The 21,332-nt window shown below is 40.6% G+C and overlaps 1 protein-coding gene across 1 annotated transcript; it reads left to right on the top strand.

The window, feature by feature from the left end:
• Positions 1 to 1,174: 1,174 nt before the first annotated feature.
• Positions 1,175 to 11,081, top strand: LOC106011020 (the record flags this gene model as incomplete). The annotated part of the gene is given in 3 exon segments (XM_013079147.2): positions 1,175 to 1,546; positions 2,236 to 2,333; positions 9,594 to 11,081. Coding segments are annotated over 3 exon segments (488 nt in total), but the record flags the coding sequence as incomplete, so codon positions are not given.
• Between the last annotated feature and the right edge of the window lie 10,251 nt (positions 11,082 to 21,332).

Below are 21,332 nucleotides of genomic sequence, written 5' to 3'. Positions count from 1 at the left end.
GGGGGGGGGGTCGGCTACACCTGAAGGCTATCTCGCTTATTAGTGGGCTACATTTTACGATATTTCACACATATAACAAGCATAGTAAGGAGTCTTATAATCCGCAATCAAATTTGAGAAAAAGTTTCGTTTTTGAGGATACGGTGGCCATATTAGATTTCGTTGACATGTCTTACGTAATGAATACCGCACTTATTGCTTATGGAAATTAATTGGTTTTTTTTTCATTCTTTTTAACAAACATTAGATCTTAAAATTTGTCTGGTTTTTTTTGTTCCTAAACGAATTGTTTAATGAATTTTTTCTTGAGGAAGTATTCAAATTGGCAAAAAAATCCGTGAAAATCCACACTCCAGAGATTTTAGTATTACATCTTCTCTTCCTTCTGTGAAAATTTCATGAAGATAGAATACAAAAATGGTGGAGTTATTTTTAAAAGTATAGAGAAAAATCGCGTTTTCAGAAAACGGCTGATATAGAAAAATAAAATATTGACTTTATGAGGAAATGGTGGTGACAAACATGTCCAGTATGGGAAGAAATCAGGTTTTTGGGGGCTCTAATGCGATGAAATAGTTGTAGGAGAGGCTGAGGAAGCTAAGAAGGTCTACAACTCAAATTCCATAATTTTGAGCCGAATCGAGACTCTGGGGGTGCAACCCCCCCCCCCCCCCTTAAGTATCAGTATGCGGATATCGGGATTGTTGCCTGCCCACCCAATGTTGAAATAACTAACAACACCGGTGTATACGATGTAGCGGTTAGGCACTTTGTCGTCGCATACCGAAGAAGTAAGTTCAGTTTCCGTGTGGGGAGGGTTATATCGAGCTATACCGTAACTCCGTTTGTCTTCTGAATATTGTATCTCTCTCAGCGTGGGATGGCCCTGACAGGCAAGGTCGAAGCAGCCCGCTTCGTAAATGGTCAAATTGTGTCGATTGGGGCGTAAAACATCTACAATTACATCTATAAGAAAAACAATCACCGGCATAAAAAAGTATACTCAGAGTAAATAATTTAGCGTATACCCTTTTCAACCCACTTATGAAATAATTGAGGTCCAGTCTTTGGCGGTATGGTTAGACAAACTGGAACCTGGTCTAGTGAATTTCCACAATTTTATTTCTATTTAAAGTCACGTGAGCGTCCTTCTCTCCACATGTTTCTATCTCAGAAAGCAGCACGACCAGCATCCAGGAAACACCTCTTGCGACTGGGCAGCTGCATGCAGAAATAGCTGCCTTACAAGAGCAGATAAGATATTTGACCCTGGCAAATGACATTCTAATTTCCGGACAAGCTGTCTTACTAGAGCATATAAGGAATTTGACTTCCGAACAAGCTGTCTTTCTAAGGAATTTGACTGAGAGCCAAAGCAATCGATCTTGTGGACAAAATCCAGGAGACAGATTTGATATTTGGATACTCGTCACCGTCAACGTCAGCTTGATTGTATTCATCCTTGGAATAGGAGCCTATCAGAACCGGAACCGTCTCAAGGAATTGGTATGCCGGAAACAGAACCAGAGACCGGAAATTGGGAAAGGTAAGTTCGGTACTTATATCTTATACCTTTCTGTACAGGCCTATGGGTGAATAAAACTATATTGGCTTGTCTGTATCATTATGTTCTCGTAAACTGTAATTAAAACGTTGTCTCTTTCGATTGGGCAGTTGGTTGCAGAAACTACTAGTGTTATACTTCTTTTCGACTAAAATTGAACGACACGGTGGAATCAGGCGCTTGCCAATTTTGGGGCACATGGCGTAATTGGTATCATCTTAAAGTTTGTTCGTTTGCTTTGCTTTTCTTGAAAACATATCCGTTTATCTTGAATAGAAGTTCTGATGCTTGCTTTTGAAGTAGGTGGGGATTCTGCACTTTTATAATTTTTGAGTCTTTCATCAACATTTTTCAGTCAAATCTACACAGAAATGTGTTTTTAAATGGACATAAAGGTCATCCCCCCAAAAAAGAAAGAAACTTACTTTTTGAAAAAAAAAACTTCGCCCGACGGGCAGAAAAATACATGGTTATATGCTTTCATTATTTTGATGAGCGCCTTATTTCACCTCGATGCTTCACAAATGTAAAAAATCGTTCTTGGAAACGGATACTCTATACAGTGAAAGACTATTCGCTTTCCTCTTATTTTCTTTTTCTTACGACTGTTTGAATAGCTTTCCAATTCCCTCAATGATCATCTGTTAAAGAAAGTTGTCTTGTTTTCACAGATGCGGATGGAACAGACCACGACAGAAGGCGAAGGTACCTAGGAGGTCATGAACTAGCGCCTACCTCTGCAAACATCCAGATTAGAAGGGACTCGGAGGTATAATGCCAGCCTATAAGAAATTAGGTTACCACCTACATGCATCTCTCCCAACCTCACCACCCCCTAATTTATTATCAGGGCCCCAGCTCAATTAAAAAAAAACTTGGCGCGTGGTAAATTAAAAAACAAAACAGCAAAGTCGCTGCCCCAGTTCTCTAAATGGGAGAACTGCGACACCATTTGGCTTGTCACAAATTTTGACTGTTCTCATTCATTTGAAAAACTCAGATATGAGTTACACATGAAACAACATCCAAAGGACAATAACACACTATGTAAAGCTTAAGCATTTATTTTCATTAACAGCCGAATTATACATGGTTTCAAACATGATATATGCACGCGGTGAACTGGGACAGTGGTAGGTAAATTGGGATGGTGATTGGGGTGAAGTGGGATATAGCTTCACAGGTCTAAGGAGCTGAGGTTGGGGTGGTAGGAGATCAAGTCATGTGTCTTGATGATATTGCAGTAATTGATCAGTTACAGCTGACGGCAAAAATCGTGGTTTTCAAATATCAGTTCAGTCAGATGCCGAAGCCAGACAATGCTTTTAGGAGTGGTTGCTCTAGTCTATGCATTGCTCGTCCCATAAGCCATATTGTAAATGGTAATGTTCATTCCTGGATTTTAGAGCATGGAGCTTGGAGGTGTTAGCAATTGAACTGAAATGTGTTATCATGGGACCGAAGAAAGTCCTATCAAATAGTTGTGTTTAATTTATTGGATGGGATGATAGAGTGATAGAAAGCACAACGTTCTTTTTGGCAAGTTCAAGAGAAAGCATTGACAAATGACTCTGGTGATTATCAATTTATTAAAACCGATGGATTCTCATTGCTTCTCCTTCACCTATCCCGTAGACTGGATGTCCATCGGGGCGCTTTTGAAGATTTGGCCACCAGCTTCCTCCAATCCTTCCGGTCTTCAGCTTTCGTGAGCGTGTCTTTGAGTTCTAGGCCTGTCCATTCCTTGATGTTATCCTCCCAACTCTTCTTCGGTCTAGGACAAGCAAGATAAATGGAGTGCCCCTTTACTTTGGGGGAAATGTTTGAGTTCATCTACCCATTTCTCGACACTAAAAACCCTTCAGCAGCTCCATTCACCATATATCCTTCAAAATTTCTGCTAGAGAACATGAAGACAGGCTGCAGAAAAGATCCATTTGCAGAAACGTCACAAGTGGCGTCGGTGACCTCGTGGTAGGCTACCGGACTCGTAATCGAGAGGTTGAGGGTTCGTGGAATCGAGCTTGCGGGCCCGACGTTGTGTCCCTGGGAAAGGCACTTTACACTAATTTTCCTCATTTCATCCAGATGGAAATGGGTACCCGGCCATAGACAGCAAAAGATCTTATCAGTATGTTCGTGTTTTAGCACCTATAAATGGTCGCTTGCACTGTATGCGTCTCAGGAAGTTGAGGTTGTTTCAGAATGCTCTCAGGTCTGCTGGGGTAGTAGGATATATTGTGAAGCGCATAGAGCTTGCTGCTGAGCGGGGATTTGCGCTATACAGATGCTATCTACTATTATTATTAACAATTTTTTAAATGATGACCAATTCACCACGCTCTTGTGAGGTGATCTTCCAAACCCGTTTCTACCCTTTGAGTGTGCGATCACTTGGATTGGGGGGGGGGGGTATACACAGTATTGCATCCAGATTTATATAAGTTGTATACCGTAAATGCTGATACTTTGGTAGCTGCCACTACTACAAGAATTCGGAAAGACCTAGCTAGATTCTTTTGGTTGAAAACCGACGATTTTTTTGTTAAAAGTCGCCTCTTGAGTGCGCAGAGGGTGCATTGGCAAAAAGTGGAATAACTGCTCTTCACCAGTCTCTGTGTCGTCATTCCAAAGCTCTGAAACGTCCACATTGTTCTATATTGCCATATCATGGGCTTACGTACCAGACTGGTATGTTGTGAAACCATAAAATGTTGATCATGTTTTAGTTAGTCGGCGAGAGTCCATTCTTGTGCTTCAAGAAAACCTTTTCTTTTTCCTGGTAGCTCGACTGAAGCCTTGCATGAGCCCAGACTTTCACTTTCTACACACAACGACCAAGTGTCGCTTTTGATACACCGAAGTCTGCTGATGCTTCTTGAACAGTTTTACCATTCTGGACAACCCCCACATGCTTTTCAAATTCATATGAGATGTAGGTAAATCTATCTACGGGTTTTCGTCTGCAGATCCGAGGCATTTCTACCAACCCCCCCCCCCCAAACAACAACCCCCCCCCCCAGAAAGTTGTGTTAGAAATCTAGAACCACATAGAGGTTAATATATTATTATGGACTGTTAACCTACCAAATCATTTTTCTATTGCACCACGTTCCATCCCGATGTGATAATTTTGCACTGAATGAGTTGATCTCTTTTCCACAAGAAAACGGAGACGCCAGTGGGGTAAAGCGGGAAACTGTGTCCCAATTCTCCTCCATTCCGATTCTGTGTTTGCTTTATAAAATTATAGTACTCTGCCCGTCCAAAATGATTATCTTATAAAGTGAATATAAAACAACATATTGGATGCAGAGAGACAGAAACTGGTCTTGAAAAAAGAAAACTTTGGAAAACTGGGTGGTCTTTGGAACTTGAAAAAGGAAATAGAAAATTGAAGGTAGGTAACAACAATCAAAATGTATGGTGATAAGTAGTATATTCAACACGACACGGTACATTTTGTTCCAGTGTATCTGCGTCCCAGTTCTCCCCACTCTTCCTTGCCGGTTTAAAGGCAATAGCTGAGAACTTACCTGAAAAGGGGAAAATTGCGAGTATAATAATGACAATACAACAACAACAACAACTACTACTACTACTACTACACTACTACTACTACTACTACTACTACTACTACTACTACTACTACTACTACTACCAGGGGCGGACTGGGTCTTAAAACCGGCCCTGGCATTTGTCATCCATACCGGCCCACTAAAGCCCAGTAAAACACGCAAAGCTGACATGTTTCTAAGCCTCCATACTATTATTATATGTTACTAGTTAGAGCACAGAAACGGACGAAAACACCCATGTTGTATTAATGTGTGTGTGTATGTGTGTGTGTATGTGTGTGTGTATGTGTGTGTGTGTGTATGTGTGTGTGTGTGTGTGTGTGTGTGTGTGTGTGTGTGTGTGTGTGTGATAAGCAGCTTTTAATATATTATATCATACATGTCGTACAACCAAATCAAAACAACATTAGCACAAGAACTCAGCCCAGAGCATACCTAAGAGAGTTGATGTCTGCGAAGTTCTTTGCTTTTGACGGCCACAGCAACAATGATGTCTTTTTTGTTCTGTTTGGTCAAGATCTCCTTTTCCACTGACATCAGCATAAATGCCTCAAGATGTTCAGGTGTCATCGTGTTTTGGAGACGGATTTTGATTTTGTTCAGGGCAGAAAACGACCGTTCGCATGCAACCTGCGACATAGGCAGGGTTAGTAGTGGCTTGTAAGCAACCCCAATGTCTTTGTAAGCAGCGGTGAAGAGGTCCAACTTGAGTAGCACCTTGTAATAGCAGGGAGGGCAAGCTTTGCATGAGATACATGTAACAGTGGAACTTGAAACATTGTGTCTGCTCAGTTCTGATTCACAGTCAATATCGCTGTTTCACCTCATAGTGGTCTTCAACTGACTGCTTCAGGTCTTTCCATCGTTCTCCAAGGCTTTGCAATTCTGTTTGCAATCCTTCTGCGGTGACGCTAACGTCAAATCTCAGTAAATACTTTTGCAGCTCTTCCATAGCCTCTGATAGGACTTCACCAAAGTTTCTTGGATGAACAAGGGACAGGTCAGCAAACAATCTTGGCGCTGCAGATCCTTTAAATCTTTGTTCAATGCTGTTAACAAGGGTGTCTACAATTCGATTGTACACTTCAACTTCAATACGATATTTCTTAATGGGGTCAGCTGTTGATGTAGCTTCGTCGGTACACAATTCAGCATCCATTCGTCTGCGTCGTCTTTGCCGTTTCAAGGGAAGCGACTCTTCCACGAACGAATCTGACCCGCTCTCCTCCTGTGCATCATTCAGCCACTGAACAAACTTTGCAGCTGCATTTTTAAAAGCTTCGAAGTCCGTTCTGTGGGCCGGCATGTTTGACAGCAACTCCGCCACCATCTTGCATTCCGTCAAAAGGTCCAATTGCACGGTTTGCAGATACTTAGAAAGGGCTATAGTGCGTGAAAATATTTGCAGATACACTTGCGCTGTGAGAACTGTTTCAAACTTGAGTAGAGCATCAATGTATCCTCTTATTTTAGCTTTTACGACTGCTTGGGTGTTGTCAGCAACACTTATAGCGTTGAGGCTGGTGATCACTTCAACAAACAGAGCTTCGGATGGATTGTTGAAAGAACCAAACACCTTCCTTAAGGCAGCATCTTTTGACCAGCATCTGGTCTCACCAATGATTCACAAACGCTTCATAGTTGTCGAGTGCCTGCTCCAGATGTACATCCACTGACAAGACTCTCGAAAGAACACCGCAGTGTCGTCCATCAATGTAAATAGCCATGCACTGTTCACTACAGCACTTGTGGCCTCCGAAACAACAAGATTCAATACATGAGCGTGGCACCAAACATGGATCTGCATTGGAGCTTTGTTTTAAAGCAGAGTACTGAAACCTCTATAGTGTCCCTGAATGTTTGCTGCACAGTCATTTGCGTTCCCAACTCATTGTTTGAGGTCAAGATTCAACCTTTGCATAACTTCCGAAACAATCTGCACAAAAGCTTCGCCGGCAGTTTCTTCACACTTCACAATGCTCACCAGTCTTTCTTGGATGTTGCCAGTTTTATCCACATACCGAACGACAATGGAGCACTGACCCTGAGTTATTATGCCCTGCGTTGTGTCAATTTCCGCAGCAAACATGTCTGTTATTTCTTCCGAAATGAAGTAACGGATCTTATCCCGAATAACCGTGATGATAGAATTCACAGTAGTTTTGGACAAAAAAGTAACAAATGAGCCTCTGCCTTTGGAACTGTTTGCCTTCTCATTTTTTGTCTTGCTGCTATGGACTACGCGAGAGAGGTGATCACCTGTGCATGAATCATATTTGCGTAGCAACTCAACAATTTCCAGGAAAATACCGTGGTCAATTTCTGCTTTGTGTAGGCTGCCTCTTCCGTACTTCCTCTGTAGCTTAGTCCCCTCTTGCCTATGAGTTTAACTACATCCACAACTCGGTTCATCACTTGCCGTTTTTTTCTGACTTCATCACTGTAGTCCTTCGCCAACACCTGAGAAATGCTTGATTGTTTTTTATCAACCAGGTATGCTGTTGAGCAGTGCAGATGCAAAGACGAAAGTTCATGCGGTTCCATTCGAGAATATGCGCGCCGCCAGTCTTTTATCCCCTCAAGAAATACGGGTGTGTCTGAAGTGGCAGAAAACACCAAGCAGGCATAACAGTGAAGTGCATGGGAGTGTTTGTTGTAAGACTGCCACCATCTGTCTTCATGAATAAAACATCCTTGCACCACTCAATTATATGTCTTCTGACATGGATGATGATTCCAAAACAACAACCTTTCTTCTTCTGTACATGGTTTCTTAAAGTAGTCAGTCCTGAAATCTTCAAGTTCAATATGTGCAGTCTGTTCTGCTCTAGCCAGGGGCAAAGCTTCTCTTTCACTTGTTGGTTTAATATCTCTCATTTCACCCGATGATGGTCCAGCAACTAATTAATTCACCGCTTTTGTCCACCTCGTCAAGTTCAGTTGCTTCACCTGCTGATAGATCAGCAGCAGCTGCCAATCCATTACCTTCATCCACCTGGTCAAAATCCGTTGTTTCAACTGCTGAAGGTCCAGCTGCAAGTGCCAGTATACTGCCTTCGGCCACATTTTCACCGATTTCAGGTCCCTTTGCATCGGCGCTTTTGAGCAGATGCAAAATATTTCGGCATTCTGATGCACTTTCAGACAGTTTGTTTTTCTTTCGATCACGTTCCTTCTCCGCACCCCCTTTTCTTCTTTTGTGGTTTGACGTATCCATTACCACTTATCCATTAAGCCCTACAAAGGAAGAAAAAGGAGTAGATCCACTGGTCTTATAAACACAGCAATCTGAAGACAATTTTTTAAAACCAAGCGGCCCACTTTGTCCTTTCAGAACCGGCCCACTTTGTCCTTTCGGCACCGGCCCAGGGGGCATTGCCCAAATGCCCATAGGCCAGTCCGCCCCTGACTACTACTACTACTACTACCACTACCACCACCACCACCACCACCACTACTACTACTACTACTACTACTAACTACTACCACTACTACTACTACTACTACTACTACTACTACTACTACTACTACTACTAATAATAATAATAATAATAATAATAACAGCAACAACAACAACAACACCACCACCACCACCACCACTACCACCACCACCACCAACAACAATAATAATAATAATAATAATAATATTAATAATAATTATAATAATGATAATAATAAGGATAATAATAACAAAAATAACAATAATAACAATAGAATAATAATAACGATAATAATAATAATAATAATAATAATAATAATAATAATAATAATAATAATAATAGGTCTAATTGTTCGTCCATCATAAACTCATGATGATCTTTACCATCTTGACCAACCAAGGGATAGAGAGAAGTTATAGCTTGGTAAAGAGAGAAAAGTGACGCAATAATAGTACGCAGCTTGGAATGATCACACACGCCACAACTCGCCGCAGATAGCAGCGCCTGTGTTTTTCCTAGAGTGGTGTGCTTATCTGCCAATCATTACGGTTGGTTGATTTAACCTTCTCATGGCTTCGCTTGCGATCTTCAAACCCTTTTCTTTTTACGAAGAAGTTTTCAGAAACAGAACACGTTTGGTTTGTTTGGCTAATGTCAATTTCAGGATTTGATCGTCTTTATTTATTTTCTTCATTCTTTGGCTGTGTCTGCTTCACAAGCTCTGTTTTCTAGAAAATAAATAAGTCAATCAAAACCTTTCTGCCCCATGCCACGACGATATGCCCTTCAATTAAAGGGTAGCGAAAACAAGCGATACAGTTCGGAAACTTAAAAACACATTGTATGTCTCGAAAACTAATCGTCGAGGCCTATATTTTTTAGAAACATTGTTTCCATATCCTGTGCTGCTGTACAGATACTTTTGAATGATATTTAAGCATAGACCTTTTGATGTGTTGAATACGAGAATTTCCGGAATATCTGAGCATTTTTTCTTCTCTGCTTTTTCAGTCCTCGTCTGATTGCTAAATGGAGTGTTTGTTTTCTGAATGAGATGGAAGCTCAGGGACACCTCGAAAGCCGTTGTACAACTGGGAAAAAACAAGTCTTCTGGATTACGGCCTGTCCTGTCAACTTTGAAACACAGCAAAAAGTCACTATTGAAACTGAACATTTTACAGGCTACATTTTGGGATTCTGTTTTAAATTTTGAGTTAAGGAAATGAAGTTTCCCAATCATTTTGTCTCCTCCTCCTCCTCCTTGCTCTATTTTGTATTTCAAATGTATAGGAAATGGCATTTAAAAGAACCCGAAATTAATTGTGCTTTTTATACTTTTGATTCACCCCTTTTGTCCACAAATTGGTTTTAAATAATGTATATATTAAAAAAAATATTTTTCAGAAGTTTAAAACAAAAAAAGAGTAGTGGATGATTTGTGTAAAATAGCGTTTTGTACCTGTCTCCTAAACTTCACAAATTTATGTTAATTTTTTAAGTTTCGTTAGTCATCTTTTGGTCTCATTTAAGTATTATGTGAGTAGCTGACCAAACATCGTTGATTCTCATTTCCCCTTCTTTTTGTGTTTGTTAGTTTCTTGTAACACCTCTAGTCTCCGAAAATCATATGATCTAATTATGTTGCTTTACTTTTATCTGCCGCTTATACCCTTTTGGTGGTCGCGGGGAGAAAGACACGTAGCTCTGCCACCAGCCGGAGAGCTTGGGTCAGAGGGATGCCATGAGTTGTTAGTGTTTCCCTCACTCCATCTATCCAGGTCTTTCTCGGTCACCCTCTGATCTAATTGTGTTGCAAGTTCCGTAAAACACTTTCTTCAAATATTTAAACATGACTTTAGTATCGGGCACTGCATATGCTGATGCTTCCTTGCTAAATCAAATAATGACGAGCACGAGAAACAAAAATTAATTAATCCGATTATTATAATTTATGTTGTTCTGCTTCATGTTTAGATACTGAGGATGCAGTGTGTGTGTGTGTGTGTGTGTGTGTGTGTGTGTGTGTGTGTGTGTGTGTGTGTGTGTGCGTGTGTGTGTGTTTGTGTGTGTATATGTGTGTTTGTGTGTGTTATATTTATGCATATCTATCATCATCGTTGTGCTGTGATAGTATGAGTGCTTGCTTGTGTGATACTGATAGTCTTAATTTACGGGGCGTCAACATTCAATATCTGTTCAGCCGCCCATCCTCTATGAATATACTTCCGAGATACTTAAATTTTTCGACCTGTCTGGGAAAGTTGCTTTTTATGTGTATCCTGAGTGGTCCTGGCTTTCTGCTTACTTCCATTGTCTCTGTATGGTTGATGTTGATCTTCATGTCATAGTTGTTACATTCTTCGTTTAATCTGGTGGTGTGGTGTTCATCTCTGTGTGCCAGGCTTTGGTCATCAGGGAAGAATAATTCATTTAGGGCGTCTGGTTCTGTGTTGGCCACATTTGTACCTTCCTAAATAAACACAATTTCGAAATTTTCAATTTATTTTTTTATTTGTGTACTAGACTCTTTGTTTGAACAGTTTGGCATGTGTGTGGGGGTTAATCTTTAAGAAATGGCATCATAAACTAGACTTCCCTTGTCAATCACATTCAACATTTTGGTAAAGTGTCAAAACGCTTAAAATAATAATATGGATATGCAGCTGAAGGTTTGGTACCAAAACGTTTAAAATTAAGTTATTATCTCCGAAACTGAAACAGGAGGCTCTCGTGGACTAGAGGTTAAGGTGTTTGCCGCTCATTCAATAGGTCCCGGGTTCGAATCCGGATAGCGACGGAACATTTTTTTCTCTAAAAAATTCCCCTTTCACATTCTTTCCTTCTCTTTAAATAATGTTTTGTTGTCTGCTTTCATCTCTCTCTCTCTCTCTCTCTCTCTCTCTCTCTCTCTCTCTCTCTGCCTCCACCACATCACCTCCTTTGTCCCCTCCTCTGGGCTCCCGTCTCGTTCTGCAGTATTTCTACTGCTACTCCTTGGCTCTTTCATACTGCTGCATTTCAGCTACACCCCTGATCTTCTGTCAGGAAAGGTCTGCACCTAGCCTTCTAGGACAAGGGTGACAAATCTCGGAGGTCCCTTGTGTAAGTTGCGCACGTTAAAGATCCTTTGGTGGTCCCAAATCGATAAGAGTAGGCTTCGGCCGCCATCCCGGCAAAATTCAAAATTTTCTACCAACTAAAGATGTTTTATGTGTCATGCGCGCTCATATGACCGTATACAGTTTCAAGCGCCGTAAAACACTTACCAAAAGAAAAAAAACTCCAACAAAACTAACATTATCTTTCTCTTACAGGAGATAACCTTCCTCTTGAATAACCGTAGCTGATAGAGGTGTATTTAATCCTTACCAGACATGATAGGAGAGAGACAATTACCCCCCGGGGCAGTGCCACTGACTGCAGTGTCTTTTGGCCATTCCCAAAGGGGGGACATTTCTCGTTCAAGCACAGCAGAATTGTAAATGGGCTGATTCATCATGTCACGATCATAACTTTGCCTGATCTACAACAGGGAACTGCTGCTTTTTCTTTCCTAATCCTTACTATTGTCATTTCCCTCTACTTTTTTGTATGTTTGTCACACTCTTGTGACCTGCTACTTCCGGGGTGCCTTGATAGTCGAAGCAGACCTTGTGCTGTTGAAGCTAGAGAGGTGAGCAGAGTAAGTCTGATTCCCTGTAAAGACTTCTCTGTTGTCACCCACCCCTTGGCGTTGATATAACCTTATGCAGTTGCGAGCGCCGTAAAACCCTCTACTAAATAAATAAAAAGAGAGACAATTGTTACTCGTTTTGGCGGTTCAATCTGCAAGGTACCTCAGGCAGCCGAAGTTGCCAACAACAGTATTGTTACGTCTAAAAATAATTCCTTTTTTTGGTCTTTGGTTTACATGTCCGAGAATTAATTTTCAAAGTTCTTTAAAATATGCATTTAAATGGGGGTTTTTCCCTAGCAATTTAAAAAAAATGTTGCTTTTAAGATATTAGTCAAATCTTTGACTGCAAATGTTTGTTCGGTACTTTGCCTCGGACAGCAATGGAACATTCCAAAGTCGAACTGCCATTCATTTAATTAAATATCACCGTATACGTTTGAAATTGGTGTCAATTTAAAGGGAATTTCGTCTTCTTTTCTATTCTACCAAATCCTAAATCATGAAATGTGTACTAAATGAACCAAGCTGTCAGGACTCAACAAAATTAATTGTGTCCAATCAAGCGGTTCGCCCCTGAGCAAAGAATAACACTACCGTGGTATTGCGTGTCGTGAGAGGCATAGGTCTGGTCTCCCGAAATAGCAAGTTTGAGGAGGGCCAACTACCCAACCCAGTAAAAACAGTCAGTTACAGAAACACAGACTAACACGGCTTTTTATTTTTCGATCTTGGGAGATGGAGGAGCTTCTGCATTAGCAGGACCCATGAAGGACAGCGGACAAAGCGAAAGGACCTTCTCCGTCGAACAAGTCTCTCCGGATAACGTCGTGGAATGTTCGCACCATGTAGGAATCAGGAAAGAGTTCTCAAGTATCACAAGAGATAAAGAGATACAGGCTACACATACTAGGTGTCAGCGACTGAGGGCGGCTGAGGTCAGTCGCTGTTTCTTAGCTCCTGTGTTATTGGTGATTTTGTTACGGATTTCAGTGGATAAAAGTGGTTGTAAGTGGTGGTAAGAGGTATCATTGGTATACTCAAGTAAGTTTTGATATTTTTGTTGTAATTTGTGCACTGTATACTGTCTTTTCTACTGTCTGCATAAATTTTTCTTCTCAGTGCACTTTGCTTCGAGCACGGTTTCATTGTTGTTTTTTCTATTCCTTCTCGCCCGGCTATCGCGCTGTGTTTTTTCACTCCCTGTCTCACTCTTACTCGTTCTTCTGTATCCTGGTATTGCAGTTTTCTTGTTTTAATCATTCTTTTTAGGAATAACCGTCTACTGCTCAGTGAACATGATGGCAAAAAATAACAGTGAATCTGTCCCAGCCTGTTTTTTCTTTGCAGAGCACATTGACCGCTCTGTCACAGGCTACCAAGTATGTAAAGCCTGTGAGCAAGTTGCCGGCGAGGGAAGTATTATCGGAGCTCAAAAGCTCTATGGACTGTGGAGGATATACCCTGCTACGGTTCAGGCAAGAAACCAACTAATTATTAAGGGCATCATAATAAACAAAATGTTTGTCGCTATCCTCAGCGCCAGCCCGACAGTGACGAAAGGAACCAAGGACTCCCCCACAGTGAAAGTCATCATTGGTAACATACCGTTGTCAGTGTCCAATGATGAAATAGAAAAAAGAGTTTAAGAAACTAGAGGGAGTGGCCATTCTTTCAAAGTTTTATGAAGAATGTTATAGGGACAACGAGGGAAAGTTGACCTTGTTTAAATCTGGTAGACGTTTTGTCTACATTAATGTCCCTCCTCACCCTCTCCCCAAAGATTTTCAGGTTGGACACTGGAGGCCAACGTTGTATCATTACGGCCAGAAAGAAAAAAAAAAGAGACGATGGGACCAATACAGCCGGTGGAGATCAGCCCGCCCCCGACAAAAATGTTCAAGCGACAATCCGTGAGGCTAACGCTGACACACAGGCGGAGACACAGGCAGAGACACACACCCTGCATGCCGTAAGACAAACAAATATGGACTCTTTTTTCCAGCAGCCTGACCGCTCCCACACCCCATAGTACGCTCACCCCGAAGCCAGGACACAAGGTCTCCAAGTGTCAAGACGAGGAGACATAAAAGACAGGTGAGCGACGAGCCAGCTCGGTCACCGAGCGTGAAATCTCGAAAACAGGAGGTGAGTGGCACGAGAAGAAGGCAAGACACGGTAGATTATTTTGATTATGAGGAGCCAGTGACTACCGAAACGTGTGAGCACGAAGAGGTCGGTGCGTGAGTGGTGTGTACACGTTTCGGTAGCCATTGGTAACGACTTGGACTGGTAAAAGGACTTTGAGTTTGGTTTTGCGTCTGACTGTTTTGGATGTCTATAAAAATTGCCTCCCTTAATTGTCGGGGCCTCAACAAAAAACTAAAAAGAAGAGCGATATTCCGTAAATGTACACAGTATGACATAATTTGTTTGCAAGAGACTTATGTCACCAATACAACTGCACATGAGTGGAGTTTAGAATGGTCTGGAGATTTCTTTTATAGTGAAGGGACAAACAAAAGCAAAGGGCAAATTATATTATTTAATAAACACTTTAAGTATAAAACAGTGGAATTATGTATAAAAACTGAGAGAATACTTGGGTTGTCTTTCAGTATAGATGATGTTTCATACGTAGCAATTAATATATATGGTCCAGTAGTTAAAAATGATAAATTGGATTTCATTGATAAGCTCTACTCTGTTCTTAAAGATGAAAAGGCAGACCACACGATCATATGTGGAGATTTCAATGTTGTTCATAACAATACCCTTGATATTGTGACAGGAGAGAAACACGACGACATGTCCTCACAAAAATTCAGGGACTGGATCGCCAACTGTCAGATCGTTGATACCTGGCGGGGTGTGCACGGTGAAGAAAAGGATTTCACCTGGTCCAGGCCTACACCCTTTACAGTACGGCGGCTGGACTACATATTTTGTAATACTGAGTTATTTCCCTTTGTTATAGACTCTAAACACACATTTGTATATGGTACGGATCATAAAGCAGTCATAACTACTGTTCGAACTGAAAAATTTAAAAGGGGGCCTTCATACTGGAAATTTAATAATTCATTACTAAAAGAAAAAGAGTACGTTAACTCAATGGAGAAATGAATAGACGAATATTTAGAACGGACTTTAGATGAAACAGATAAAACCATAAGATGGGAACTTTTGAAAGTCATGATAAAGTGACATACAATTGACTATTGTATTAGAAAGTGCAGAGCACACAAACTAAGGGAAAATCTAATAACGGAAGAACTTTTGAAATTAAATGATCAAGTAGTGAAAACCCCCCAGGACCTTACATTGCTTAAACAGTTTGAATCCAAAAAGAAAGAATTAGAAATATATCAACTACATAAGGCCAGGGGAGCACAAATACGATCAAGACAAAAATGGATTGAGGAAGGGGAAAAGAATACGAAATACTTTCTTCGGGTGGAACAAATGAGAGGTGGTAGTAATGTTATAATTTCTTTACAGGATGACAAAAACAACAATCTGTATGGTCATGTAGATATTGTGGATAGCATTAAAAATCACTTTGAACGTTTATATAAGAAAGACCATAATATTGAAACAAACAGAGTTGATGATTTCATTCAAGGATGTAGCTTTCCAGTACTCGATGATGTTGATAAAGAAATATGTGATAGCGAACTAAGCATTGTTGAATTAGATGCCATTGTTAATAAGTTGAATATTGATTCAGCACCTGGAATCGATGGAATTACCACCCCTTTTTACAAATTTTTCTGGAGCAAACTGAGGAAACCTTTATTTACAAATTTCCAGCAGTGTCTAGAGACGGGAGAGTTATCTCCCACTCAAAGAAGAGGCGTTATTTCTTTATTACATAAAGGGAAAAATCTACGAAGAGACAATATAAAGAACTGGAGACCGATAACGTTGACAAACACGGACTACAAAATCTTCACCAAAATATTAGCTATACGGCTACAGCGTGTTATGCCAGTTTTAATCAATGAAAACCAAACTGGCTTCTTGAAAGGCAGGCCCATTTCGGAGCACATTAGGACACTTGACGACATTATCTACGTAGCATCTGAAAAAAATCTACCAGGTATGGTGGTATCTTTGGATTTTCAACGCGCATTCGACACTGTAGAAAAGGGAACAATATTGGCCACATTGAAAAAGTTTAACTTTGGAGAAGGATTTATAAATATGATGGGAGTTTTAATGGCTAACACAGAATGTTGTGTACAAAATGGGGGATGGTTGTCAGAATGGCTCAACACAGAGCGAGGAATAAAACAAGGTTGCTGCACAAGTCCACTTCTTTTTGTACTTGTTGCAGAGTTGATGTCAATAAAGTTAAGAAACAATAGCAGCATATCTGGAATGAGCACAATTTTGTCAGGGGAAATAATTAATTTTTGCAAAGTTTTGCAGTATGCTGATGACACCACTCTGATTTTAAAAGACCAAGAAGACCTTGCTTCAGCCTTGTTGGATTCTTTTGGTAGCATTTCTGGGCTCAAGCTGAACAAGGATAAATCACAAGGTATGTGGATTGGAAGTGATAGAACACGCACTGAAAAATAAGGAGGAATCAGTTGGGTCCCTAATGGGAATACAATTAAAATACTAGGTATTCACTTTAGTACAACAGAGGAAGCATCTCGCATAGAACTTAATTGGATAGACAAAATAGAAAATATGAAAAATATCATGAAAATGTGGATGAAAAGGAATCCATCCCTTTATGGGAAAGTAATTATTTGTAAAACCTTTCTGCTGTCTCAGATATCCTATATAATTCAGTCACTATCTTTACCCGAAAGAGTTTTGAATACAATTGATACTTTGTTCTTTAAGTTTCTGTGGCAGAAGAGGCACTCAAACAAGAAAGCACGCGAGAAAGTAAAAAGAACGGTAATGTGAAGATCGATTGAGGAAGGAGGTTTGGGTGTTATAAGTGTTAAAGATCAACAGAAAGTTTTTCTATTAAATTGGTTAAAACGTATGGCAACTGTTACCGAAGGCAGACCCAACAACATTCCCAACAGAATTTCAGACTTAGCTTTTACGGAGGTAGGAGGGTGTGATTACTTTTTTTCGGCTACAGCAAACTGCAAGAAAACGGGAAAATTGTGTCATGCCTCTAAGTTCTGGGAGAGTGTGATGGATACATGGATCGAAATGGCTTCTATAAAAAAAAGAACCAAGCTCCACGATAGAGATACTTATGGAACCTTTGTTCAATAACCGAAACATAAAATATAAAGGAAAATCATTGTACCTAAAAAGATGGATGAACTCGGGTATAAAATATGTATATCACCTGTATGATAGGAGAATATTAAAAAGTAAGGAGGAATTGTCTCATATCACAGGGACATGTGCTGCCTTTGATTTTGACTATTATGCGTTGATGAATGCTCTTCCTACACAGTGGAAGCAAGACGTCAGTGACAACAACACCGAGGAACTTTTGGTAAATACCAGAGAGGTAATAAATACGAATGGTAAGAAAACTGTTCTAGAGATACTGAGCAAATCGAACAGAGAGATCAGACAACTTCTAAAATACAGAAGACATGCAGAAATTTGTGGTCGGAATTTTTGGATGAGAAAAATGAACATTGACATAACATGTAAATACAACATAGCACACAGGTCAACGAAAGAATCTCGACTTAGATTATTGCATTTTAAAATCCTCCATAACATCTTCCCAAGTAACATTCTACTCAATCGCCTAGGCATTAAAAATACTGAACTATGTGAGCACTGTGGTGTCAAAGACGTTATTGAGCACATGTTTATTCATTGTACCTTATTAAAAAACTTCTGAAAATACGTATTTCATACGACTTGTCTCAAAACTTCCTCCCGTTTTCCCATGACTTACTGCAACATACCTTTTGGTTTCAGTGAACGAGGGCAAGGTGTAACAGAAGCCCAGTTAAACATCGCTAACCACATTCTTTTGATCGCAAAGATGTTTGTTAGCAAGTTACACTACAGCAAAGCGACAAATATACAAATCTTGTTTGAATCGGAGCTGGAGCTGAGAGAAAGTAGGTGGTCGTAAAGCTCATCGATAGCGCCTGCGGTGGTAAGATTTAAAAAAAAAAAAAAATATATATATATATATATTAATATCCTGTTTCCAGCAGCTCATATCTAAAAGAAACGGATGGGAAAAGTGTGGTTTTACTTTTAAAAAATAAAAAATATCTACATACTTTTCTGGCAGTATATTGCATGATAACATTGTTCAATACCCCATTAGACAAAGTTAACGGACGCCTTATGTTTGGGAGAAAAGATGGCCAGTCTCTATAGTATAACCATTCCCTCAGCACCCTACTCATCATAATAATAATGTTTAACTCTTCATGGACGACCTCTCTCTCTCTCTCTCTCTCTCTCTCTCTCTCTCTCTCTCTCTCTCTCTCTCTCTCTCTCTCTCTCTCTCTCTCTCTCTCTCTCTCTCTCTCTCTCTCTCTCTCTCTCTCTCTCTCCCGTCCTCTCCTAATCCGCGTCTTACTTTCCTTTTCCCTCTCTACCTCCCTCCCTTTCTCCTGTTCCTCTCTCTATTTTTCTCTCTCTCTCTTTCTATCCCTGTCTCTGTCTCTGTCTCTGTCTCTGTCTCTGTCTCTGTCTCTGTCTCTCTCTCTCTCTCTATATATATATCTCTCTCTCTCTCTCTCTCTCTCTCCCTCGTCCTCTCCTAATCCGCGTCTTACTTACCTTTTCCCTCTTTCTATCCCTGTCTCTGTCTCTGTCTCTGTCTCTGTCTCTGTCTCTGTCTCTGTCTCTGTCTCTGTCTCTCTCTCTCTCTCTCTCTATATCTCTCTCTCTCTCTTTCTCTCTCTCACACACACACAAACACACACACACACTCACACACACACACACACACACACACACACACACACACACACACACACACACACACGCACACAAACACACACACACACACACATACACACATACACACACACACACACACACACTCGTCCACTATTGTCAGACTGTAACTTGTCCAACCAAAGCACATCTATCCAGATTTAGCTGGTAGCATATGCACAGTTAATGATTTGTCAAATCTAAGATTCATTTTCAAACGTCATTTTGGAAATTACACAAATGTATGACGAGACCGTGTAGATGCAGACACAAGGTGCTTGATTGGGGAGTTTGAGGCCGCTCCCCCCGAGGCGAGGGGATACAATATTGTGTGTAAATTGTTCCCTCTCGACTCGGGTTCGAGGATCCTGTATCGGAATCTCCGCAACTTCATATTTAAATAAGTATTAAGTCTTTAACCCAATTGTGAACTTGCTACCTGCAAACCCCTTACGAAACCCCAAAATTAATCTCTACCACTGTACTAGCTACCTACTAAGGTCCTCTCTTCACTTGTCTTGGTCCGCTAGAATAGGCTAATACTAACAAGGTCACCATAGTAGAGACTGTGCCCACCATTTCGGAACTTCACGGTGACATTAAAGATGGTTCCAGTAGGGAACGGGATAGCGGGTGCCCACATCCCTCGTGACTCATCAGAGCAGAGGAAGATAGGACTAACGCTAACATTATTTTTTTTACAACAATCAAATAACAGAAGCATGTTTTCTTATAATTATAAACGTAAGCACCATCCCACATCATCCCTTACCACCACCATCACCGTCATTTCGAAGGTCATCATTGCTCTCAGATCCTTCACAAACATCTATAATTATCAAAGTTAAACATCTATATGTAACAGTTATATATCATTACAAATTTGTACGTTATACATTATTGGGCACTCTCATACGCACATTTTTCTACTAATCAGATGGCGTCAATATCCTAGAAATGGGCAAGGGACAAAAAAAAAAAAAAAAAGGATGCGCAGAACACTTTGAGGATAGAACCACACGTGGCTTCATTCACTAAAAAAAGAAAGTGTTGAATTGGAATCCACAGGGTAAAGATCAAAGGGAAGACCGCGTGGAACCCGGAGAAGAATTAGGCTACAGAGATTGGTGTTCAGAAAAGTGGGAAGACATGGGATAACATCAAGAGGCTAGCCCATGATAGAGAAGAGTGGAAAGTGTTTACCTGTGGCCTATACTCCTAGTGCAGGGTGAGAAAGGCAATGATGATGATGAGACAAGTGGTTCTCTGTCGCTTGATAAAAAAAGATAACTTACAGTGTATTTGAAGAATTTTGTGATAAATGTGCCCCCCCCCCAATCTTTCTCCCACACCTCCCCTCTGTAGCTCGTTGGCAGGTCCTTTACTCTTTAGGTATATTATTTGGTCCCAAAATGTATAACCGATGATTTTATACTGTTTCAATTTATATATGATATGCCCCATCAAGTGGGTCCCAGTCTCGTTGTATAAAAGATTAATCTGAAGAGTTTTGAGAGTTTTTGTTGGGTTATAGAAAAGCGTGTGCACGGTGGGTTCCCCACATGTTGTCACCCGAGCAGAAATTGAACCAGTAATAAAGAAATTGAAAGTTAGTGATGAACTCCTGGCTCGTTATAGTTATACTGATGAAGGTGAAGCTTTCTTACACCGTATAGTCACAGGAAACGAGACTTGGGTGCACCAGTATGACCCAGAGGACAAAAGACAATCGAAAGAATACAGGCACACTGGCTCACCTAGCCCAAAGAAGCTCAACGTTGTTGCATCTGCAAAGAGAGTGCTTATGACAGTTTTTTGGAACTGCGTTGGTCTGATTCATATAGAATTTTTGGAACATGGTTCCACTATCAACTCTGTACGATATATTGATACCCTGGGAAAACCTAGAGCACGCCTGTCACGAGTGTGGCCTGGAAAAAAATGCAGTTTTGCACCAAGACAACGCCCGTTCACACACGAGTCGACAAACTCAAGATGCCATGAAAAGTCTCAGATTTCAAGAGACCTGCACCCATCATACAGTCCAGACCTTGGTCCATCTGACTTTTAAAACAATCTTTTTCCTAAGTTGAAGGAATACCTCAAAGGAAAACGTTTTGCAGATGACGATGAAGTTCAAGGAGATGTGCGTCGTTGGTTCAGAGGAAAACCACATT

Source organism: Aplysia californica, unplaced genomic scaffold, assembly GCF_000002075.1.
Source record: "Aplysia californica isolate F4 #8 unplaced genomic scaffold, AplCal3.0 scaffold00003, whole genome shotgun sequence".
In the NCBI taxonomy this organism is placed as follows: Eukaryota; Metazoa; Mollusca; class Gastropoda; order Aplysiida; family Aplysiidae; genus Aplysia; species Aplysia californica.
This window is presented reverse-complemented; position numbering and strand designations above follow the sequence as displayed.